Source organism: Zootoca vivipara, chromosome Z2 (assembly GCF_965207765.1).
Source record: "Zootoca vivipara chromosome Z2, rZooViv2.hap1.1, whole genome shotgun sequence".
NCBI lineage: Eukaryota > Metazoa > Chordata > Lepidosauria > Squamata > Lacertidae > Zootoca > Zootoca vivipara.
The window spans coordinates 12,956,787-12,983,136 of NC_142585.1; the positions used below are offsets into that span (position 1 = coordinate 12,956,787).

The 26,350-nt window shown below is 43.4% G+C and overlaps 1 protein-coding gene across 1 annotated transcript in view; it reads left to right on the top strand.

Annotated features, from left to right (window-relative positions):
- The first annotated feature begins 311 nt into the window (after positions 1 to 311).
- The window catches only part of KLHL4 (kelch like family member 4), a 42,605-nt gene continuing 16,566 nt past the window's right edge, over positions 312 to 26,350 (top strand). The window contains exons 1-4 of the mRNA XM_035113939.3: positions 312 to 1,153; positions 23,688 to 23,867; positions 24,351 to 24,487; positions 24,739 to 24,935. Of these exons, the coding sequence (XP_034969830.1) occupies positions 729 to 1,153; positions 23,688 to 23,867; positions 24,351 to 24,487; positions 24,739 to 24,935 (939 nt within the window). The 5' untranslated portion in view covers positions 312 to 728. The remainder of the gene's footprint in view (positions 1,154 to 23,687; positions 23,868 to 24,350; positions 24,488 to 24,738; positions 24,936 to 26,350) is intronic.

Consider the following 26,350-nt stretch of genomic DNA (forward strand, 5'->3'; position numbering starts at 1 on the left):
TAAAAACCTACTTAGAAACATCCTCCCATTAATACCCCTTATAAAATCTTGTATCGCATCCCTAAACCTCTTCGACTGACTTGGAAATGAACCAGATTTGATTTCACTGAGTGGCGTTTGCTTGCAAGTAAGAAGGCTTAAAGTTGTGCAACAAGGCATCCTGACCCTATGTGTGGGGCTTAACTTCCAGGGAAGTGTATATAGGATTGCAGCCCTAGTGTGGGGGAGGGGCATTTTGGCTTGCCTTGGGGTGTGTGTGTGTGTGTGTGTGTGGAATAAAGTATGAACTGCTTTCTGTTTTACATGCAGCTGAGGTTGCAGGCTAAGATCCCTTAGGATGATAGTGCAGCGCTACAGTGCTGCTTGCATGAGAGTGTGTGAGCTGAGCCACCGGGTAGTGTAATAGCAGATGCTTGCCTGCGCTAAGCTGATTTACTTGTTTAAGATCTGACCTCATCATTCTGTCAGGATGGATTCCCACCTATACAGTTAAGAAGATCTTACAGAACTGTCCGCGACATACAGAGGAAGGCTCAGTGAGAGAAAGGGAAGGACAAGTATTAGGAACACAAGCATTTCTTCCTTCCTTTCCTTATTTTAGAGAGGATGAAGCGGAGGCATTGAAAAACACAGGAGACGAACACAGGGTCTGTTTCCTTTCTGGAACAACAGGATTTTTTGTAGCAGTGTTTTCTTTCTCTCTTTTCCCCCTTCCACAACTTGTGAAGATGTCAGTCTCGGGGAAGAAGGAATTTGATGTGAAGCAGATCTTGAGGCTTCGCTGGAGATGGTTCAGCCACCCCTCTCAGAGTTCCACAGGCACCGGAGGTTGCCTGCAGCAGGAAGGATATGAGCATAGAGGGACACCAGTTCAGAACAGGCTGAAGAGCCACTCGCGGGACAGAAACGGGCTGAAGAAAAACAACAGCCCAATACGACACAACATCTTGGCGCCAGTGCCTGGACCGACCCCAGTGCTCCATCGGCAGATCCAGACTTGGCCTGAGCAGCAGAACTTCATCGAGCACCTGCAAACCACAGAGCAGGCGCCAAAAGCTGCCAGAGAGGAGGAAGCTGACAAAGAAGAGCTGGACAGAAAGGTGCAGGAGTTGCAGATGATCACAGAGGAGAGCAAGGATGAGTCTGTTGAGAGGTGGGTGATTTAGAGGGCAGCGCTGAGGAAAATCACCTGCATGTTATTGCTGTTATTAATGGTCATTGTTTGTAGTTATTGCTGACGTTGTTGTTGTTATTATTATTATATAAAAGCACCATCAATATGCACAGCACATTGCAAAGCACAAGAGAACAAGTCCCTGCCTGGAGGAACTTACAGTGTAAAATTTGACATGGCGGGGTGGGGGTGGGGGTGAGAGAGGAATGGTAGAGAAATCGAAGCAGACAGGGTATCCATGTGCATTTATTTTGGTTGCATGCACTTATACTTGGTTACAGCAGGGTATGGAAAGTGCCTTAACACTTTACATGCAGAAGCTCCCAGGTTCAATTCCCAGCATCTCCAGGTAGGACTGGGAATACCCCCTGCCTAAAATCTTGGAAAGCTGCTGCTAGCCAATGCAGACAATACTGAGCCATATGGGCCAGTGGTCTGACCTGGCATATAACAGCTTCCTTTCCCCCAGTTAAGGGTTTGTGAGCCTAAAGTTTAATGAGAAAGGTGAGCTTTGGTCTAAACTACTTACTCTTTCTTTCTCTCCCAAATCTCTCTCTTTTTAAATAAACCTTACTCTTGCTGTTGTCTTGGAAATGAATATACCGTCCAGTTCTTAGGAAGCATGCTTTCATTTTAAAAAATTGCTGGAGATTTTTAACCCCAAGTGAATGAAACCCCCTTCCTCTAAAAGTCACACACATCACACTGTGCTAAATACAGCTATGTTTTTTTTGTTGTGTGAATGGCGTTTCCTGTTTATGAGATGCACCCCCCCCCACTAAGGAACAAGGTCCTTTGTGCTTCACCTTATTTTCACTCCCACCCCCTGCCCCCCTGACACTTCTCTGAGAATTTTCAGTAGCTTCTGTAGAGCATGTTAATTTGTCTTCAGATAAATGAACCAGCTCAAAACCTTCCCTTTCCCGTGACTTTATCAATAAGTTCAAGCTTTGATGAATGGAAAACATTGGGACACACATGGACACTGCCACCAGTCCTCTTTGTTGCTGCTGTTTATTGCCTCATTGAAGAATATAATTAACCTTGAACCATACTGGAAAGTGGCAAGGAGCTTCTTAAAGGTTTATTTTAAAATTGCAGTAATCTCACCCGCAGCTTGCTGAAGGGAGAGAACCTAGGGCAGTCATGCTTGGGAGTACTATTAAACTAAATGCTTGGGGGTGGGGGGCCACGCTTGTCAAGGATATTGACCTGTAAGTCCTAAACACACATGGAGGCTGATCATCTAGGAATAAGTTCCTTTGTGTTCATTTGAACTAACTACTATGCCAATGTAGACAAGGCTGCTACCTTTCTAAGTAAAATGTCACTGAAAATGAGCAGGACAGCTTTAGAGTTCAGATTTAGGACGGGAGTCACCTCTTGTGAGTAACTGATAGCAACTGATAGCAACAAGGGCCAAAAGCAAAAAAAGGGACAGTGATGGAAACGTGGTTCCAGAAGTAATTTGTTTTTTAAAAAACAGTATGTTGTAGTGGTTGGAGTGTTAGGACAAGAAACCTGAGAGACCAGGGTTCAAATCCCTTCTCAGTCCTGAAGCTTACTGGGTGACCTTGGGCCAGTCACTTTCTCTTAGCCTAACTTACCTCACAGAATTGCTGTGAGAATATTTATTTAGTTCAGTCAGGATGCAAATGTATTTGCTCCAATACAAACTGTACATGTATTGCAGAAAATATATATATAATTTTAGTCTCCGGCATTTTTTCATGCCAGGGAAAAAGGAATCCTGTTTGACAACCTGCATTTTTAAAAAATTGCTTCTCATTTCTCCAGCTTGTGATGTGTACTAGGAATCCTGATTCATTCAAATCTATGTCTGGGCAATTTGAACAAAAGCATATTGGCATATTGAAATCTAAAGAGGATTCATTAAGGGCCTGACACCAGTGTACTTTTTGCACTGATGCCAACAGGAATGCAGCAACATACTCAGGAATGGAATTTCCCTTGTGGTATGATTCTACACACCTTTACTGATTAGTGTTCAGTGGAGGCCAATGGGGCTTACTTCCAAGTAAGTGTATGAGAGAGCATAGCTTGAGCAGGAAATTTGAGCATGAAGAACAACAAATATGGTGGAAACTGTGGAAACTGCTATACTAGTGCAAATGCAGCACTGCTCAGCCAACTTCGTTGGGTCCTCAGCTTGCATGACTTCTTACTTATGGCCACTGCTTACTAGCTTTCTACTCCTTATAACTCAGACAATAATCACTTGGCTCCACCTAGCAGCCCAGATACACACCAATCACAATTGGCTGGAAAGATCCCTTCCTGTGCTGGTACCTGGCTAAAGTCGGGCTGAAATTCTCAGAAAAACAATAAGAATTTCTTTGAATTTTTCTTTTTCTGAACTGTTGGAAAAGGTTGATTCTCCCCTGGAGAATATTAAACAAAATGGCCTCCTCAATTTCTTAATCCAATAATTGGATGGAGAATTTCAGCTCCTGCTAAACACCCCCAATTTTCATATTGTTTAATATTCAGTAATTCGGTAATATTAAATAAAGCAATGGGCACCCCTTCCTTCCCTTGGTCCTCTTCTCCTGGCCAATTGCTTCCTTCCTCCATCAGAATGAATGAGCAACAGTCTCATTCAGCATTAACCTGAATCAAAATGTCTCAAAAGAGAATTTTCTGGGAATTCTTTTTGCTACCACAAAACCTGTTAGAGAATTCCACATCCCTCCGAGAGATTAATCTGCATATCCTCCTCCCCAATCTTGCCTCCCACAATAAGGGTAGAAAATTTTGGGAGGCCACTTTTGCCTAGCAAAACTCAACAAGTCAATATAGGCATCACTGCTGGGATGCCTTCAAAATTGTATGGAGTCTGGCCTTCCTTTGAGAGTCTCTCCATATATCCTACAGCAGCTGTCAGGAATATTGAACAGGGACATGGAAAAGTCACTGTATGAGGACAATTCCAGGCACTAAGTACTTCCAGTTGTAATGGACCTGGCATGGGGAATCATAAGAAGCTGCTTTGTACCACATCAGGCCACCCAACTTGGATTGCCTACTTTGACTACTCAGAATGAGGTCCTGCTCATTGACTGTTTCTGGATCCTTTCAACTGGAGTCCCTGGGAATTAGGCCTTGGACCTTCAGCATGCAAAGTGTGCTCTCTTCCACTAAGCTATAGCCCAACTTAGAAGCTCCTCAGAGTCTGTGGAGGAGGTCCTTCACATTTACTGCTTCCTGCTCGTTTTAATTGGAGGTCCAGGGGCGTGAACCCAGGATCTTCTGTGTGCAAAGTGATGCTGCCTTATCACTAAACTATGGTCCCTACCTGGATTGGGCAGCACCACTGTGTTTTGCAACCCTAAAACATATTTCCTCTGGATTGGAGAAGTAAACAGCAACAGCCATTCCAGCTAGGGGCTTCAACAACGTGATCAGAATGAGAAGTTGTTTCCAATTACCAGGCAGGAAAGAAAACCTGTCACTAAAGCAGTGTGTTGTTGTTATTGTTATTATTATTGTTGTTGTCATCATTGGTAGTGGTGGTGGTGAAGAAGAGGCTCCAGGTAGATTCCCATCTTTGTGTCATGGACTGGTTGGATGCAGAGGAATGGTGGGAGGAACCAGCTGGAGAACCTCCAGGAAAGGAAGGCTCAGAGCCCAGGGATTTGTGGTGGGATGATGATGAGAGGGAGAAGAGGAAGAAGACTGGGAAAAGGAGGTGTCAGAAGCTGAAGAGGTAACAGGGCTGAGTGAGCTGGGAGAGTCTGTGGCAGAGAGAAGTCCAGAATCAGAGGCAGAAGCTGAATCAGGAAAGAAGGGGGGGGGCAAGAGGCACGGGTGAGTCCGGCTGGTGAAGAGCCACAGGTGTCTCCCACTCTTGCTATGGCAAGCTCCCCTTCCCCCGTCTCCCAGAACCAGAAGAGGTATGAAAAGGGCAGAGGAATGGTTGGCTTCATGCAGGCGCAGTCTCTGATTGCTTGGAAAAAGCCTGAGGAGGTGGGCACTTTCAGTCTTGGCAACTGATTTTCATGGAAGAAGACCATTGGGAATGAGCTGCTCTGCTCATTAAGCCTGACAGTCAAGTCTGTGGAGCTCCTTCTTTTTGCTAATAAAGAGTTAACTATCTTTGAATTGTGTGATTACAGACCAGCACACTCCTGTGACAATGTGTTAGAAAAGCCTGATCGGCTGAGCTATGGCCATGACCCTGCAACTGCTTTAGAACTGCTTTAGAACCTGAAAGTTCTAATTGGTTCCCATTAGCGGCTCGATGGGACTGGTAGGCAGGGAGACCAACAGTAGGTGAAGACAGAGCAAAGAAAGGCAGAGAAAACTATTGTTTTGTCCCTGGACTCCTTCACCCCTAGTTGCACAAGGGAAATGCTGAGAATGATGAAGCACCAGAGGATAAGCAGTGACATCCCTTTGACTGGTTGTAAGCCAGAAGGCAGGCAGGTGAGCAGGCTGAGGTTGGTGGGGCAGTTTATCCTAATGGACCAGCCTCCACTGTTAACCCACCAGCAGATCTATCCACTGTGAAAACAGTCAGTTAAAGGGCCAGTATTAAAAATGGCCAGGGGGTTAGACATGCTAGTCGTGTCGCTTCTTAAACATTAATTCATTTATTATGACACATGCTTCTTCAACCAGATCCCCGCTTCATCAGATGCATGAAGTGTTATCCTCACTTGGCATATGTATGGGTGCAGAAGGGGGGTGAAAAAAAGGAGTGAACACTGGTATCAAATGTCCCCAAATGCAAAAAGTACTGTCTGTGACCATCTGCTTGAAGTTTAAAACATGCGGTGCAAACGCAAGCTGTTTGTACATTGCATATTTTTTGACTGGGTGTTTTATTCTGTTTTGCAGTGTAAAGTTAGTGATTGTCTGGGTTACAACCCAAGAAGGGGATGGGTGAGAAAGTGGAAGGCATAATAGTATTCAATATGCCCGAACCCAGCAATTAAAGGTCAGGGTATGGCACTTCTCATCTGTTGCCTAGCTTCCCCAAATCGTGATGACACATGTCTAGCGTCTCTGATGAACTTCACCAAATGACAAATGCAGGGATTGTGGACTCATCTAATGGGAACCGTTTGAATCACAACCTCTTTCTATCAAGGATTCGTGACTGTCAGGATTGACTGGGCGTTGCGTTTTTCATGTCCTTGTCAATGACTATCTTCTCATTACCATAGAAATATGGTGTTCTTGCCTCTAAAATGTCTAGTGTTTTGACAAACATTCTAGGCATTTTTTTTTTAACCGAGTGGCCAAATTTCCCTCCCCTGTGGTTTGGATTCAGTGGTGCCACAATACAAGTGGAAGACTATTCTATTCATGGAAGAACTGAAGGGGAGTGTATGATGTCCAAAAGTCCCTCTGCCACCCCCCCCTACAATAATTTTGGATAACTCCCTCACCACCAGGAGAAGTTTCTAAAACAGTGTGCATGCTTGGCAGGCAGAAGGCCACAGGTTAGATCTGCAGCATCCCCAGGTAGGGCTGGGAATGGCCATTGTCTGGAGAGCCACTGCCAGTCAGTGTAGACAGTATTGAGGTAGATAGACAAATGCTCTCACTTGCCATAAAGCATCTTCTTATGTTCCTAAGGAAATCCTGTTGCATAAGAGGAACTCTGCTCATTAGAAGGCAAAGCTGTGCTGGATCAGACAAGGGCATATAAATTCCAGCCTCCTGATGCCCACATCAGATCCTTTCCAGGAAGGTCACAAGCAATCCCCCAAGGTGAGAGCCTTCCATGCTGTGGCCCACAGGAAATCATATTCAGTGGTATTCTCCTCTTGTAAATGGAGGCTCTGTTCGGCATCCATGGCTAGCAACTTTTGCTAAACCTCATAGTACTTAGGCTCAATTTGTGTGCCCATCTAACAAATGATTCTCATTGCCTCCCCAAATAGTCACCATGCTCAGTGTATTTATCAAATATTCCAAGACTGAAATGGTCAAGTGTAGATCCTTTTCTAGCAAATAGCACACTTACCCCACGCAAGAAGGAATCATCAGGCTTGTAAGAGGCTCAGACTTTGCAGAGGAAATGAACCCCTAAGGGTGGAAAACCTTGAAAAGCAGCTCAGTGGGGACTGAGCATGCTCAATGGGCACAGAATGCTAATTCTTGGGGAAATGGAAATGGAACTCTGGGGAGGGGGAACAGAATGAAATGACACATCCAGAAAGAGGACACGACCGACCGACCGGAATCGGGAACGCAACATTTCATTATTGCTGCTCCTGTTGTTTTTGAGTACATTTTGAATGTAGATGACACTTTAATACAGGGCTGGGAAATCTAGATATCATTGGACTACAGATCCCACCATCTCAGACCATTGACCATGGAGGGTCCCAGGTCCCCCATCTCTGCTTTAAGGGAAACAAATGGCTGTGTCAAGGAGCTTACAATCCAGATTTAGACAGTTGCCTCTCTATTGCCTTTGCTGTTATTCTGAACCAACACTTTAATTCGGGAACTATACCCTGAGCACAGGGAGAAATATTCTGGCATTTAAACTTATGACCCAGACTTGGGAGTACAACTTTTGTCTCCACGAGCATTTATTTGCTACAGGTGTTGAAGCTGTTTCTGTAGAACTGGGGCTGCTAGGTGGTCTGGAGGGCTGTGACCCTGATAGAGAGGAACCAAACAATTAAGCCCCATCTGCACAACTCCCACATTTATGAACTTTGCATGGCAGTGCAGAATCTTGCCAGTGAGAAGTGGCTCGAAGCAGTGAGTATGAACGACACTGGCCGATTCCGGTTTCAGGATGGTCCTGAAGAATCCCTATTCCTTTCAGGCCATTGTGAGCCCTCCAGGATTTTGCTGCCTGCAGAGTTGCCCATTTAAATTTCAAGTCACATCTGCACTTTCTATGCAGATGACATTGAACCGGACCACTAACTAGCAGTGTAAGCTTATTCCAGGCTCACACAATGACTTCCAATCAGCGTCGCCTAAATAAGGCCAGGGTCAGCTATACATAAAATCATTAAGCTGCCTCCAAGTTGGCAGACTTTGGGTGCGAGACTGACAAGGTGAGATGAGCACAGCTTGCCTTCAGAAAAGGTGGTTTGGGAGCTTTGGCAGCCTTAGCTCTTTTCACCACCACTATCATCAAATCTGTAGTTTATTAATGTTTTTATCCAGAGCTATACAGTATCAATAAAAAGGAGAATAATGATAACTGAAGGTAGAAAAGAGAACTGAAACAATGGGGAGGAACTCCCATCATCCCTGACCACTGGCCAAGTTCAGTGGGAGCTGAAGTCCAACTGTATCTGGAGATTCACCATCAGACCAAGAAGCTTGAAAAAATAGACCTCTCTCTTCTTTTTTTGGTGATACAAAATTCACAGGGGAAAAGAAAAGAGGCTTCTAATAGTTGAATTTTCTCCTTCATACTACTGTCTTGGACTTGTTGAATTACCAACAAATCTGATTTTAATTTTTTTTAGATAAATGTGAATATAAGGAACAAAACAGAGGAGGGAAATAGGTGAGGAGAGAGATGAAGGATGAAGATTTGTGTGTCAGGTAGGGAAGGTGTCAGATAGAGAGCCAGGCAACAGCGGTTGTTCTTCCAGGGTAATAACGTTAGCAGAACACCACTCTTGATAAGTCATCAGCATTTTTGTGCCATTTTTTTTACTGATATACACATTTTTGCAAGGCATTTCTCCCTAACACATTGCAAATTTGCACAGTATTTTCATGAACATATGTGTTTCTATGCACACTTTTCCATTCTGAAGGAAATCAGCCCTGAGTGCTCACTGGAAGGACAGATCCTGAAGCTGAGGCTCCAATACTTTGGCCACCTCATGAGAAGAGAAGACTCCCTGGAAAAGACCCTGATATTGGGAAAGATTGAGGGCACTAGGAGAAGGGGACGACAGAGGACAAGATGGTTAGACAGTGTTCTTGAAGCTACGAACATGAGTTTGACCAAACTGCGGGAGGCAGTGGAAGACAGGAGTGCTTGGCGTGCTATGGTCCATGGGGTCACGAAGAGTCGGACACGACTAAACGACAATGCACACTTTACCAGAATATATGCATCCCTATGCAAATTACTTGGCTGCAGAACTGCACTGTAAAATTTGGTGATGTGTGAATTTCAAAGGATGGCTATGTTTTTTGTGCATTGTTTCAGAGAGTGCAAATTTTGTCGGTTCACCTTTAAATGCAAACATAATCAAATTTATCCTGCATCCCTACAGGTGAATAGCCCATTTGTTTTCCCATCATCTCTGCCTCTTTCTTGCCTTCACAGTCCCCAGTGTTTAAGCTCTTATGACCTCACTTCCTTCATTTTCCCAATGTGCTCTTTGATTCTTTTCCTTAGGCAAAGAGATCATTCACTTCTCTCCCAGAAGTTGCACAGTTTGCTAACATTCTGCAGTTTCATTTTCTCTGAAACAGCCTATGGATGTGTAGGTAGAGACAACAGGCAACAGATAATGTTTTGTTTATGATAAACATTACATTCTGTAAACCTAACACTGTTGTACAGCTGGGGACTTTTGAATTCTACTGGGCCAAGGAAGAAAAATATTCTTTTGTGAATATACTTAATGTTTTCACCAGCTCATTATTACCTCTTTCTTTTAGTTCGCCTTTGCCTAAAGTTAGACCTTTCTGGTGTAAAGCCTCTGCACTGCAAGCCATGTCTCCCATTTAATTGCATTACACTCAGTAGGGGCATCGTTTGGAAAATAACTTAAATTATATATTATAGTTTCTAATTATAGGCAACAGAAATTGGCTGTAGCTGTTACCTAAGGGAGCAGCAAGCACCAACTAGCAGCATGGAAGTGCCCTTTAAGTAAAGGTTATACACAATTCTTTAAAACGTAGAGGCAATAAGAGAAGTCATTTGCACTTCCATAACAGGCTTTCTATCCTGTTCTTGAAGCCAGGCACACACTAGGGGCAAATCACACAACTTTTTATGTTTGTGGCTCGATCCAAATAGCTTGGAAGAATGGCACAACAATGGGCATAGACTCTGAGCATCTGCCCATGATCCTGGCAATGTGCTCACAGCACCCTTCCCCAACCTATGTGCTCTAGTGGTTTTTGGACCACAGCTCCCATCAGGCTCCATGGTGGGAAATGCAGTCCAAAATTGTAGTCCCATGGGGCTGGTGGGAGCAAAACATCTGGGGGGCACGAGGTTGGGGAAGGCTGCATTATTTTAGCAGCATTGCCCTCTTTATCATGGGAAATAAAGATAATGGAATGGTACATTTTACTCTTTCTAATTATAGTACATAAATCTTTCGACATAGCCATTGATTACTCTTGTGAGAAATGGCATCTCAAAAAAAGGGCCTGCAGACAGTGTATGAAATAGCAATGAAATAAGATACTTCAAGCATATCAAAGCAGTGTTTCGATTGTTTTCACGGAGAAGTTGGGGTGATACAGCTATGAAATCAACAGGAAATTGCATCACAGTGTGTGCATTCTTAGGAGGGCATAAAAAACGATTGCTCGTTTTATAGAAATGCAGTCTAAAAGCACTTTAGTTAGACCTAATGGACAATTAAAGGTTATTTTACGGTTGAATCATTGACTTCCAAACTATTTATGAGGAGTTAGGCACAGGCCATTAGCGCTGTGCGCTTCATGCTTTAGACGATTGTCCATGCTGTGTTGACCACTTTACCCATCAGCTTTGGTCCTTACCAGGGATGGGAAAGAAATTTGGTTCAGTTCCCATTTAAAGGTGAACCCACATAATTTGCACATTTCACAGCTATATGAGAAATAAAGCCTTTAAAATTCTCAGAATTTTGAAATGCAATAGTCCAGCCAACTGTGACCTGTGGGTATAGGGCTGTATACAAAATAGATAAATAGATAGATGATAGATAGATAGATAGATAGATAGATAGATAGATATACAGATAGATAGATGATAGACATGTTGATAGATAGGTAGATGATAGACATGTGGATAGATAGATCAGTGTTTCTCAACCTTTTTTGGGCCACGGCACACTTGTTCCGTGAAAAAAAGCACGAGGCACACCACCATTAAAAAAGTTAAAAAGTTTAACTCTGTGCCGCCCTATATTATAATTATGACTGTAAGAAACACTTGCCAAATATTGCTTTCCGGCGGGTTAGTGTCGTGTATTGGCGGCCGCCAGGCTCGTTTGCACTGAGCTTTGGGAAAGAGGAGGAGAAATATTGCTTTCCGGCAGGTCAGTATTGTGTATTGGCGGCCGCCAGGCACGTGACAATGCAAATCGCCCTTCTCGTCGCCGCTAGTGTGCCGCGGAACAGCGGTTGAGAAACGCTGAGATAGATAGATAGATAGACAGACAGACAGAATGCAAAAATGCTTACATTCTGAAAAAGTGTGCATAAAAGTGCATATTGTTGTTAAAATAACACACAATAACACACAAAAAGGCACTACATTAGGGAAAGTTGCTCTGCAAAAATGTGTATGGTAGGTACATTTCCCCGCCCCTTGGAAAGACTTCACCAGGACAACCCACCTGTCTATCACATGACACCTGCCAAAATCTCTTGTGTGGGGTTCCCAAGCACCTGACAGCCAGCCAAGAAGTCTGTTCTTCACACTCTCCTGTGAGTGGAGGGTTGTGATTGGTGATGCCGTGCACAGACCTCTCCGTGGCAGCACATCCTTTGTGTAATGCACTCCTTCTATAGCAGAGGTGGGGAAATGCAGGACCAGGGGCTGACTGCACCAGCCCAGGAGCTGGCATACCAGTACTTATTTCCCCTCCAACCTGACATTCCCAATCTTCCATCCTGGCCAGCGTGAGACTCTCAGGGTTCTGGTTTGGGTGATTCTTCTGGCAGAGACCCTCCCTCTGATCCACAGGCAGAGCAACTAGATGCTCCAACTTCATTATCTCCCACTCTTTCTCATGCACACATATTAGAGAGGGGAATGTAAGCAGCTGCAGGTGGCAAGATTTTTAACCTCTGTTCTGTCCTATAAGAGGCAAAACGGACTGTTACATGAACCCTGAAAGCTTTTACCATATTGTTTTTCCTAATTTTTATACTATCTGTAATTATTATATTTTTAGCTCTATATCTGTTTTTACTGATTGTAAAGCAAGTATGTCTCGTTGTGTCTATTTTTATGTGTATATGAGCTTAAAGCTGAAATAAATCTATCTATCTAAGCAGCATTCCTAGAACTCCACCTCAGCTACACACGAGTAACCCTTTGCTCTCTCTTTAAAAACTGCCAGCTGTTTCTCTCTCTCCCACCTTTCCCTAAGTTTGCCCAAAGTGCTGAAGTATATCTCATTCAGAGTCCAAGAGAGATCCCCAGCTTTCAGGGCACCATCTCCTAAGAATTAATTCCCATCAGCAGGACCTCCTGGACCTCCTAGCCATCCAACTGTTTTACAAAGGAGTGGTTGGACAGCAGCTGCCTAAACTGCATCTATCTTCATTTGTGGCAGGAGCAGGGAGTCTGTGGGTTTTCCAGATGCCATTGAATTCCAGCTTAAACCAGCATGGCCAAAAGCCAGGGATGATGGGAGTATGGACATCCGGAGGGCCACAGCGCCCCCACCTCCTCGACTACAGTATCTGTTTGCCCTCATTCTCCATGAATATTGATCTATTCCTCTGGAAGTTTCAAAGCAAAATGCTGGTCATACCATATTATGCTTGGCTCAGCTTAGATAAGACACCCCCAAACTCAGCCCTCCAGCTGTTTTGGGATTACAACTCCCATCATCCCTGACCACTAGTCCTGTTAGCTAGGGATGATGGGAGTTGTAATCCCCAAACAGCTGGAGGGCGGAGTTTGGGGATGCCTGGCTTAGATCCATGCAACACAGCTGTGAGTTTTGAGTCGGGATGACCTACAAGAAAAAAAACACTGCAGATAAGAGCATAATCCCCTCCAATTGTCATCCAATTTACCAGAACAGCATGTTTGAGAGAGAGGAAAGGAATGTGTGCAAGGCCGGCTGGTGAGCTTTGTGGCTGATCCTGAACTCCATATTGGCACAGAGTAGTCAGTGCCCCCCCTTTAGTCTCGAGTGTGCACCCGCCTCCTGTTCCTTTAGCTCCAGAATTAAATCATGCTCAGTATGGATTCCTGACATCTTAGATTAGCATTTGGGTGCTCCTCCCCCTGTTCCTCTGCACCCTTCAGCTCTAAGAGCTGTCAACACCTATTAATTCTAATCAGAGCAGAAGCCTCACCACATCTTTCAGAACTGGGCCCTACATGCTTACTGCAAGCTGATGTGCAAAGTGCTAAAATGCATGAAATCCCAATTGTGGGAAAATAACAATTCTGAGGTTTTCCATATGGCTAGAAGCAGCACCTTTGCAATAAGTTTTCAGAGCAGCCCTACTGTGTTATTCCCCAGAACCACAGAATTCTACATTTTTAATTCTCCTCCTCCTCCTCCCTCCCCTCCCCCATATCATTTATAAATTGGTTCCCATGAGGCATCCTGAAGTGATTCACCAAATAATAAAATATAGGCACAAAACAGTTTACATCGAAACACTTAAAACAATCGCATTTGTAAAAAACACACACAATTAAAAACACATAGTTTAAAACAGTTCAGAACAACAACACATGCATGCATGCAATCAGTTCAAAACAGTACAACACAGATATTGACTGGGATCAAGATGTCAGTTTGTTGAAAGGGGAACTTAACATGGAGCTGGAATTCCTTCGCCGCTTAACCCCAGAAACCCTTTTCAGATCTCATGTATGGCACATGTATAGTAAAAGTCACAAAGGGACAATATTTCTCCTTCCTTTCTGTCCTTGTCTAGCTGGGGATTTGCTCCATGCTATGATAAAGATATTTCCCCTATCATCTTTCCTGAACAGCTTTTGGGAGATTTCTCTATTTCCACTTCCCCTCTCCCCCGTTCCAGTTGACAATCATCTCCTCTAACCCCCTCTTGCTTTTCCGTCTTTTGACACAAAGTATAATCTTCTGCGTCATCAGAACAACAGTGTGAAAGGTATCATCAGGACAGCAGCTCACTTTCCCAAAGATGCTGTTTCTACGGAAACACTGTTTCTAATTATGGTGGGTCTTTCTGACAGATTATGCAAAACTGTACATCACTTTAGAGGGGGGGGGGAATCATGCCACATGCCCTCCCAGCACCCTTTAATTTAACATTCTCTGGCTCTCAGGTACTCAGTTACTTGGAAGGGGGAAGAAGGTAGAGATGTTCATTCAGTTCATATTTTAATGGGAGCTACCTTTTGGAATTCACAAGTCTCTGAATTTTGTGGTGCATTTTCACACCCCAAAATAATATACAAAAAAGTGTATATTAGGGTAAAAGTGTGCTCAATAGATTGATCAACTAAAGCTTTAGCTGATCATTTTGTGGAGACCCATTCTCACCAGTATGACTGTGAGCTAAAAGCAGTCTTGCATATTTCCCCCCTTAGGCTACTTTTTAGGCTATTTTTGTTATGATAAATTATTAGGTAATGAAAACTAATGTGCTACACAATGACATTTCCTTCTAACAAATCTTGGTAGCTTTTATCTATGAGAAAGTATGTATAGAGAAGCAAAATAAAAAAATTCCTTCAGTAGCACCTTAAAGACCAACTAAGTTTATATTTTGGTATACCAAAATATAAACTTAGTTGGTCTTTAAGGTGCTACTGAAGGAATTTTTTTATTTTGCTTCGACTCAGACCAACACGGCTACCTACCTGTAACTATGTATAGAGAAGTTTTCCATAAGAAAATCTGTACTGTATAAAGTTTTCCCTCTCCCCAATACAGTGGTACCTCGGGTTAATAACTTCATTTGTTCCAGAGGTCTGTTTTTAACCTGAAATGGTTCTTAATCTAAGGCGCGCTTTCACTAATGGGGCTTCTTGCTGCTGCTGCACCGCTAGCGTGCAATTTCCGTTCTTATACTGGGGCAAAGTTCTTAACCTGGAGCAACCACTTCCTGGTTAGCGGAGTTTGTAACCCAAAGCGTCTGTAACTCAAAGCGTCTGTAACCTGAAGCGTCTGTAACCCGAGGTACCACTGTACTAGGACACTTGGCAATCCAAAGAAATTGATTGGAAGTCAAGGTTGAACTTGCTACAAGATATGCTGTTGATTGCAAACTTAGATAACTGTAAAAGGGAATTGGGCAGATTCATAAAGGACAGATCTGTTAACAGCTCTATGGAATCTTCCAGTTTAGAGGCAGTATGACCCTATATACCTGTTATCGAGGGAACAAACCTTGGCAGAGGGCAATTGCAATCAAGCCCTTCTTGTGGGAAAGGATTTTTCTGAGCTTTCTGAGCAGGAAATGAAAAATGCAAGAAACCAATTTGAAAAAAAAATCATTTCCTAATGCAAACTTGTCACTCTTCTAGTCCTCATCATATCATCTATTTGGGAAGTCATTTTACTGCAGTCACTGATACCCAAGTCAAATATGAAAATGTATAAGCAATTTCAAAATAAATAAGATTAATTGGAAAAGCAATTATTATAGAGCGGCAGAGTGAACAATTACCGAATCTAGCATAATTAGACTCGCTATACACAACTACCACAAATAAATTAGGTCCATCGGTGCCAGCTCCTCTCTAAAGGATTTGTATAGTGGCTCCCCAGTTACCATAATTCTTCTGCATTTTGTAGCCTTTGGACTTGGACAACTAATCAAGCCATAATTGGCTATTTACCTGACAAGCTGAAAAGATTATTAGTATTGCAGAGCAAGGCTCACACTTTATTACCACGTACGTGAAGGCGCATCTTCTGGGATGTTTGGGTGCATAATGAGAGTATTATTTATTAGGTCACAGTTGCCAAATGGTTTCTAATGCTCCATAAGAGTATGAATATGGAACTATATTAATAAGATTATGGGGGAAAATACATAAAGTTTAAACCAGGGAGACACTCTTGGTGTGAAATAAAGCAGTAACTTAAAGCCTCTGGAAGTTTACCTCACACATGCTAAGCTCATTGCCCTTTCAGCTTCTCCCCAGGGCCTCTGCCCAAGCCTGTTGACAAATGGCATGAAGGCAAGGATAATGCCTCTCTCTGTCATTGTTTCCAGGCGCTTGCTATTCAGTGTCTTATAGCCTGGGGCGGGGTGTGTGTGTTGGGTGTTACAAGAGCGTGCATGCTTCCTGCCTGCTCAACCTATACTATCATCATCTTAGCTGTGAGTCTTGGAAGACCTGCTCCCTTGCCTTGCAGGCTTTTTCCCACCTGGCCTGAGAGGGCAGGGCCCTGACTGACTCCAGCTACAAAAGTTGAGGGAGCTGAAGAGACCAGATACCATCATGGCTGCATATGCATACCTAGGGTCCCATATGGGGCCATATGGCTCCCCTCCTCCCCCCAAATCACTTTACCTCAACAACCACATTAGAAATCATTGCATTCTATTTGGCCCAAGTACTTGAAGAATCCTGAGTATGCAAAAGGTGTGGAGGAAGGGTGGAAAAATCGATGTGCCTTTGTGCTGCGTTGTGAGAAGGAAGGGAAGCTTCTTTTGTGTTTGATATCACCACAACAGTGGAGGTATGTCACCATACACATTGTTGTGTAGTGGGTCTTCAGTGATTTCAGCTCAGTGCAAATAAGAAGCAGGAGGCGAGGATCTGGTACAACATCTCTTTACTTCAAAGAACAAGTAAGAGCCAGAATATATCTTGCCAATGTTGAAGTTCTACAATTGATTGCCAACAATTGCCAAGCTCAGATCACTCTGCAGCTGTTTGCCTGCCAAGCTACTCATAGTAGGAACACACATGCTTAAAGACACGCCTGCTCCTGTATCAGTTCACCTGTATACTGTGGTCATCTGTTGGTACTCTTTTTCAGGTGTTTGCATTGTTGAGACAAGTGGAGACTGGGCAGGAGGCTGTTTTTGGCCGTAGCACTGCACCTGTGGAACTCTTTTTTAGGGAACCTAATCTGAAATTTACCATGTTATCCTTTAAGTGCTGGGTCTTTTAAGGTCCTTTTTATAAAGTCTGCCTGCTGCTGCAATTAGCAATATTTTATGCTACTTACTTGATACATTACTGTCACTTGTGCTGCATTTATTTTAATATGTTGCACACTATCTAGGGATGAATGGTGGAGGTGTAAATTCTCAAATGAAAAATAAATAGCTAGATAATTAATTAATTAATAGATACATAAACTAACAAAAGCAGCACAGCATTCTTCAGCAGTGAGCTTTTGAGAGAGTTCAAGTGGATCGGAAGCTGCCTTAAACCGAGTCAGACCATTGGCTAGCCTAATTTTATAATGCATGTTTTACCCTAGTGCATGCATTTCTGTATACACATTTCTTGACTGGAGAACTACACTGCAAAATTCAGAGGAGCACAAATTTCAAAGTATAGCTGTGTTTCAGTTCGTATGTTGTTTCAGAAACTGCTTGTTAGGTATGTCTGCCTTTAAATGTGCTCTGGATGGAATTTGCCCTCCACCTCTAACTTTAACAGATATAGGTCTTAATATATCTTCCATTTTGAGTGTGTGATGGCAAAAAGAGGTGGATGTTTAATCACTGGGTCTTCATGGTAGCTAAAAAGCTACACAGTGTAATGCTGCTTGTTCTGTAAGTCTCCCGATAGTCTCACTGCCTCATAAATACAAACAAGTTCCCTGTTTTCTGAACCACATAAATACTCAACAAGAGAGCTGGGAGCAGGAAAATGGCTCATTTTAATCCCAAACTCATAAAAACAACCCTGTGGTGATAAATGAAAATGATTCTCCAGACCTAACATCATATAAGTTTCCATTAATGTTACATGAGTTTCCCATTATATTGGAGACACATCAATAATCACCCACAGAAGACATTTTCACAAGCATCAGAAATGTGTTCCTTTGGGTTCCCCCGCCCCTTCAAAAAGGAAGATGCAGCTCATTCCTATCTGATGATACAATTCACTGAGACAGTTAAAACAAACATGTTTGCATCCCATTTCTTTGCTGTATGCGCAATCAGGAACGTGGGCAGAGCACTTCAATGGGACAGGGAGAGAGAGAAACTGAGGTGGAAAAACTGCTTTTTCCTATGCCCTGGTGCCTTCTATTAGTCAGGCAAAATGTGTGTGTAAGAGGGGGGGGATGGGGGAGGAATTAGATTTATTCCGCATTTAAAGTTGAACTTACCTAATTAACACTTTCTGAAATAATACACAAAATGAAATGGAGCCATCCTTTGACATTTGGGCGCTTCCAAAGTTTGCAGTGCAGTTCTCCAGCCAAGTAATGGGTAAAAAGAATGCATATACTAGGGTGGAGGGTGCATAAAAATGCATATATTCATGAAAATAACATACAAAAATGCATTATTAGAGAGCATTGCTTTACAAAAAGGTATATAGCAGGCAAAACTTTCATTCAGATATGTGTATATTAGGAGACATTCCTTTTATTATGATGATGAATTTTCATAGAGACTTGGTTTTTAGTTTTTAAGTGGCAAACCACTGTGGAAATATGAAGGACTAAACTTAGGGCCGGGAAGATGGGAAACTGAGAGACATCCAGCCTGATGGTTGAGTGGAGATTTAAATTCTGGTATCCTGGGAACTGTTATGATAGTTTTTTTCAATTGGACTTCCATGCCCATTTATCATGCTAAATTATTTTCCTTCCATTGCTTCTTACACAATTTTGTTGGGTTCAGGATAATGTATGCAGCAGTTGTGGAAGTTCCTCCCTTGCAATTTAGGAGCCTTGCTATTTTGGATTGTAATATGCATGGGGTGCTGAGCACACAGAGAAGACTCTCTACTGCTTACATTATCGTGAGCATCATGATGGCAAAAGTGGGGCCAGGAGCAACAGGATGACTTGGGGGGTGGATTAAATGCACAGTCGTAAGTCCCATTCTCCACATTTCCCATCTACATGAGGGTCAAGGCTTGCTGAATTTGGGTCCTATTGAAAACATTTGGATAGAAGTCATACCTTCACAATTCTCATTGTCTATGATCTAAGTTACAAAACTGTGAGATGATAGATAGATGATTGATAGATGATAGATAGATAGATAGATAGATAGATAGATAGATAGATAGATGATAGATAGATAGATAGATGATAGATATCTTAAAACAGTGGCAAGTCACCTAGTGGGAACAGTAAGGACACAGGAATCTACCTTATCAGGTGATTGAGCCTGAGTATTGTTTGCACCGACTAGCTGTGGGCTCTTCAGGGTTTCAGACAGGGAACGTTCCGCAGCTCTTCCAGGAGATGCTGGGAATTGTCATTGGGAACATCTGCATGCCAAACAGATGCTGTTCTACTAAACTATGGCTCCTCCCCTAAAAATAAAGCAAGGTCCCAGTCCTCATGATTCTGAATAAAAGGCTAAAATAAATAGGAGCACAGAAAGCTATCACTGGTCTACTTATCTCAGTATTGCAGACAGTGACTGGCAGTGGGTCTCTAGGGTTTCAGACGGTGGATGTTCCCAGCCCTAACTAGAGATGCTTGGGATTGAACCTAGAACCTTCTTCATGCAAAGCAGACACCCTGCCATTGAGCTACAGCCCTCCCCAAACAGGAGAATAAGCTGGCTGGTTAAACCAAGCCCCAAACCATGCTGTAAAGGTTATGCTGCAAGGCAGAGTGTAGCGAGGCTGCTGTTCAGAAGCTTCAAAAGAAACTCACCCGCTGGAGTGGGATCTTCATTTTTTACTCCCCCACCCCTATTTTTGAAACAATTGCACCAACAGGATTAAAGAGGCCACCTTCAGGACATTTCTGTCCTCCATGGTAATTCTTGTGCTAGCGCATCGCCATCTTCTGCTCGAAATGCAATGCCAGCAATTTGTTGCGCTATTTACCTAATAGTTCCAATTTTTGAGCTCAGCCTCCCATATTTATCTTCTAATGCAGCAGCCAGCTTGATGCCTCCATTTGAAATGTATGGGTATTCTGTTGGATATAATGAGTTTCCGTCAAAAGCTCTGTTAGTGGCTGGCACTGGGGATAACTCATTTTGATGGAAAATAGGAAAAGAGTGGAAGAGGGAGTCACGCATTCTCAGTCAACTAGAGCAAATCCTTTAGGCTATGTACAGATGATGATTTCTGTGCTGCACCTGGACTTTTCTCCCCCCACCCCTCCGCCCATTGCTATATTGCTACTGTAGCACTCAGTAACTTTACAGGTGTACAACTTAGCGGGAATGCAGGTGGGGCAAGCCTGTTCGGCGCAGTCCCCTTTTACTGGAGCCACTCCTAGTCTGATGCAAGTTAATAGCACATTGGAATTGACTAGACCAGCCTCAAGCTGCTTTTGGTCTAGTCAATTTCACATCAAAATATAAAAATCCCTCTAAATAAGAACATGTGCTTGAATGTGGACTTCCCATTGGCATCTAGCTGGCCTCTCTGGGAATAAATGCTGGGCCTTTGGTTTGATCCAACAGGGCTCTTAAATAAATAGGATGCCATAAAATCTATTCGATGGTGGCAGCATACACTGTTAGACATTGTGGCAGCCCATGAAGGGTAGAACTCCCTCCCCACAGAAGGACACCTGGCGTTTTCTTCATATAGCTTCCACTTCCCTGGCCTCTCAACAGCTAAAGTGGTGTGTGTGTGTGTGTGTGTGTTGTTGTTGTTGTTGTTGTTGTTGTTGTTGTTTAGTCGTTTAGTCATGTCCGACTCTTCGTGACCCCATGGACCATAGCACGCCAGGCACTCCTGTCTTCCACTGCCTCCCGCAGTTTGGTCAAACTCATGTTCGTAGCTTCGAGAACACTGTCCAACCATCTCGTCCTCTGTCGTCCCCTTCTCTTAGTGCCCTCAATCTTTCCCAACATCAGGGTCTTTTCCAGGGAGTCTTCTCTTCTTTTGAGGTGGCCAAAGTATTGGAGCCTCAGCTTCAGGATCTGTCCTTCCAGTGAGCACTCAGGGCTGATTTCCTTCAGAATGGATAGGTTTGATCTTCTTGCAGTCCATGGGACTCTCAAGAGTCTCCTCCAGCACCATAATTCAAAGCATCAATTCTTTGGCGATCAGCCTTCTTTATGGTCCAGGTCTCACTTCCATACATCACTACTGGGAAAACCATAGCTTTAACTATACGGACCTTTGTCGGCAAGGTGATGTCTCTGCTTTTTAAGATGCTGTCTAGGTTTGTCATTGCTTTTCTCCCAAGAAGCAGGCGTCTTTTAATTTCGTGACTGCTGTCACCATCTGCAGTGATCATGGAACCCAAGAAAATAAAATCTCTCACTGCCTCCATTTCTTCCCCTTCTATTTGCCAGGAGGAGATGGGACCAGTGGCCATGATCTTGGTTTTTTGATGTTGAGCTTCAGACCATATTTTGCGCTCTCCTCTTTCACCCTCATTAAAAGGTTCTTTAATTCCTCCTCACTTTCTGCCATCAAGGTTGTGTCATCTGCATATCTGAGGTTGTTGATATTTCTTCCGGCAATCTTAATTCCGGCTTGGGATTCATCTAGTCCAGCCTTTCGCATGATGAATTCTGCATATACAGTATATTCCTGCGTATAAGACTACTTTTTAACCCAGGAAAATCTTTTCGAAAGTCGGGAGTCGTCTTATACGCCGGGTCGTTTTATTAATACAACAAGTATATCCCAAACTCTATATTTTAACTGGAAAAGTTGGGGGTCGTCTTATACGCCCAGTAGTCTTATACGCCGGAATATATGGTAAGTTAAATAAGCAGGGAGACAATATACAACCTTGTCGTACTCCTTTCCCAATTTTGAACCAATCAGTTGTTCCATATCCAGTTCTAACTGTAGCTTCTTGTCCCACATAGAGATTTCTCAGGAGACAGATGAGGTGATCAGGCACTCCCATTTCTTTAAGAACTTGCCATAGTTTGCTGTGGTTGTTTTCAAAATCTACAGTATCAGATTAATCAAACACAATTCCAAGACATGTAAACAATAACACCTTAAGTTAACTGAATTTTAATCATCTGTATGTAATTTTAGACACTTCAGCATGCAAGATGTCATGCCATACTTCAGAAAGTACTTCCGCTCTAATCTCATGCTTCCTATATCCTTGGCTTGCTGAATTCAGGGTGACTTTAATTTTGTTTATCCCCTTCAGCCACAGAAAAGCACTTAGAGGGACTAGCAAATCACTATGAGAGAGAGGAAGAAGGAAACCCAGCCACCGGGCATATAATGTAAAAAAGAAGAAGAAAGGTTTATTTTATGGTAAAGGGTGGCAAGAAATCTACTATAAATAAATAAAGACACAACACATAAGGAAAATGGACGAGGAGGGAGGAGGAGATAAGGAAACTCGTGTACAAGTTCTCAGTTACCAGCTATAATTTTTTAAAATGAGTTGTTGATTTAGAATTACTTTTACAAATAATAATAAAAAATAACTTATTCTATTGAGCAATGGGCTGGTACCAGTTGAATAAGGTAAAAGTAAAGGGACCCCTGACCATTAGGTCCAGTCGTGACCGACTCTGGGGTTGCGCGCTCATCTCGCATTATTGGCCGAGGGAGCCGGCGTATAGCTTCCAGGTCATGTGGCCAGCATGACAAAGCCGCTTCTGGCAAACCAGAGCAGCACATGGAAACGCTGTTTACCTTCCCGCTGTAGCGGTTCCTATTTATCTACTTGCATTTTGACGTGCTTTCGAACTGCTAGGTTGGCAGGAGCTGGAACCAAGCAACGGGAGCTCACCCCGTCACAGGGTTTCGAACCGCCGACCTTCTGATCAGCAAGCCCTAGGCTCAGTGGTTTAACCACAGCGCCACCTGGGTCCCAATAAGAATAAGAGCAGGAGTCAAATACTGTTATTCTCTCAGCTATACTGGTGGAATGGCACTGCATTCTTTCCATCCCTGCTCTCCTTTTCATTTTATATTCTCAGTAAAAAAAAATTGTATGTGTATATTATTTGTTAAATGTTAATGATAAGATAATGGGGTCACAAAGAGTCAGACATGACTAAACGACTAAACAACAACAACAATGATAAAAATGAAGTGTCATTTGGCAGAAATGAAAAACCTTATTAGTTGTAGGTGGATTTAATTACTTTACTCCATCCCCACCCCCACTGATTTTTTGGTTGCACAGCAGTTTCCCTAGTTAATGTTGAAAGTGCGACCGTCAATATCATTCTGTATGCAATATGTAAGGGTAAATTCTGTCAATGTTAAAGCCAAGAAGGGGCAGGGTGGAGGTCCTGTCAGACAGGTTGGCATGAGATATGCTGAAGGAGCATGTACCCTGATTGGCTCTGTACTTCTGAGGGAATCCCCCCCCGTATGTTTAGTTGAATGTGTCCCCAATATATACAAGGCCTGAAGTAAGAAAGACAAAACATTTCTGTTTCCCTCTCCCCAAATTATATATACCGTTTTTGTTCAGTTTCCTCAGTGAAGCATAATTAGGATTTCTTTTCTCTCTGAACTCTGTGTTATTTAAGTGACTTTGCTAACAGCTATTACTGCATAACAGTGACCTCATTTTTTCTCCAGAAGGCTATCAATAAGCAGCTGCTCCTCTCCTATGGGAGGGAACAACAACAGATCAGATGAATGCTTTCATTCTGCAAACCATGCAGAGCAGACCTTCCGCAAGATGGAGAATTATCTCCAGCAGAAGCAACTATGCGATGTTCTTCTCATTGCTGGAGAGCATAGGATTCCTGCCCACAGGTAAAGATTTTGACCTGCTACAGGTGCCCAGCCTCTCTGACTGCCCTGCTGTAATTTTGTCTAATATGCACACTTTTGCAGAACAATTTCCCCTAATATACTGAATTGAATTTCTCCCCTATTCACACCTGGGTGTAAGTTCCCCTGAAAACAATGACACTTCCTTCTAAGTAGACATGCAGAGACTTGCATTGTCAGTGTATCAAGCCAGTGAGGGGGGATTTCATTTGCCTAGGGAAGAGAAACAGCTCTCCAAGAGAATATTAAATTACTTAATCACCTTTTTCTCTTCACTGCACAGATGTGTGGCATTCTAGTCATAGGCCAAAATAAAATAAAATATGTTATTCCATGTGCACACAATGGATCATTTAGAGCAACCCAGGCAAAAAGCAAAACAAAACCAACGCAGTGAGGAAGGCTGATGCTTCCATCAAGATAAAGAGCTGACACAGATCCTTACCAAGCACCTTCTCTTCCCAGGTTGGTTCTGAGTGCTGTGTCTGACTATTTTGCTGCAATGTTTACCAACGATGTCCGTGAAGCAAAACAGGAAGAAATCAAAATGGAAGGAGTGGACCCCGACGCACTGAAAGACCTTGTGCACTATGCATACACAGGTAAACTCCCTGCCAACTCTCTTATGCGCAGCGAGTTCCAAATCAACAAACTATGCTCTTTCACACAAACAGTTGTGCATATTTGGAGGCAGTTTGTGCCTGTGCTCATCGTGTTTTGCGAACAAACCTAATATCTTGTGCAGTCACAAGAACACTTTCTTTGAGTTTCCCCCACACAAAAAAAGAATAATCCATTTTCATGTACCTCTCTCTCCCTCCCTCCCTCTCTCTGAAAATATTAAACCACACAGGTGTCTTGGAACTCAAAGAAGAAACAATTGAAAGCTTGCTGGCCGCTGCTTGCCTTCTTCAGCTTTCGCAAGTCATTGAAGTCTGCTGCAACTTTCTTGTGAAGCAGCTCCATCCATCAAACTGCTTAGGAATTCGGTCCTTTGGAGATGCTCAGGGCTGCACAGAGCTCCTGCGGGTGGCGCATGTGTACACTATGGTGAGGTCAAAGGAACAAGTTTCCTGGAACTAACTGGTGGGAGGTTAAAGCTAGAGAGGAACTGGCAAGTTGTGGTTGTGGTCGCAAGAAGATTCAATGCCCAAGGAATCTGTATGGGGCACCATCAAGGTAGGACTTTGCAGCACATATCCAGGGCCCAGCTCAGCAGAATGAGTGAGGTGGCCTGTAAGCAGAGCAAGGCTGGCTCACCACTTTTTAAAGTATGTAAAATAGTACACATTTGCAATCTAAAAAGAGCTACCCCCCCATGTAAGAAAATGAAGAAGCAAACACTCAATTCCCCCTGCCTCCAATTTGAAATTAGAGGAAGGGCCATAGCTCATCTGCTTTGCCTGCAAGAGTTTCCTGGTTCATTTCCCAACTTCTCCAGGTGGGGCTGGGAGTGCCCTCTGGCTGAAATCTTAGAGAGCTGCTGCCAAGCAGCCGCCAGACAGGCTGTTGGTATCTGACTTTGTATTCCAATATTCCTAAATTATCAAACCTCACAACAGATAATCATTATGTAGGCCAGGCATCCCCAAACTTCGGCCCTCCAGATGTTTTGGACTACAATTCCCATCTTCCCCGACCACTGGTCCTGTTAGCTAGGGATCATGGGAGTTGTAGGCCAAAACATCTGGAGGGCCGCAGTTTGGGGATGCCTGATGTAGGCCTTCTGCTCCATCCCCACCCAACTGCCCTGAAGACTGATCAACATAATGCAGCGGAAGGGGCTGGTAAAGAAGTGGAATAGTCCAGAGGTGGCAGAATGGACCTTGCCATTTCAGCCAGCAAGCGCTAGGGGAATACTGTATCTGAATACTTCCACATATTCAACAATAACAACAACCCCAAGCACTCTGCAGTTAGAAAACTAGCACAGCAAGCAGTGGGCTAGAGCTCATGTCCCTGATGTGTCTGATGCCTATTTGAAGGGAGGTTTGAAGGAATCTTTACAAAATAGCTTCTTCTCCCTCCTCCCAATGCTTCCTGAAGAGGTACAGTCCACTCTTCCAACACACTCCCTGCATTTGCATACCCGCCAAGTGTCATGGGAAAAAATGGGAAATTCTGTTTTTCCGTGCAAGACCACAGTTGCCATTTTGGGTGCCATGATCTTGCGAACTCTTGCACAACGCCCACGCTGAAAAAAAGCATTTTGGTGGGGCTGCAATCTTGTGTGGCATCCCAAAATGTGTGTGTGAGATTGCACCCTGAAAAAAGTGGTTTTTTCAGGGTGAGTTTGCAGTGCAGTTCACGTTGCAGTGCAGTTCGCCCAGGAGCACGTTTAGAAAGATGCACATCCCAATTTTTGATCTGAAAAAAGCTGGATGGTACGCATCTGTAGCTACCTAGGTCTCATCAGAACTGGCATGTCCTCAGGTCATGATGGAAAGTGCTGGGAACAAGAGTCC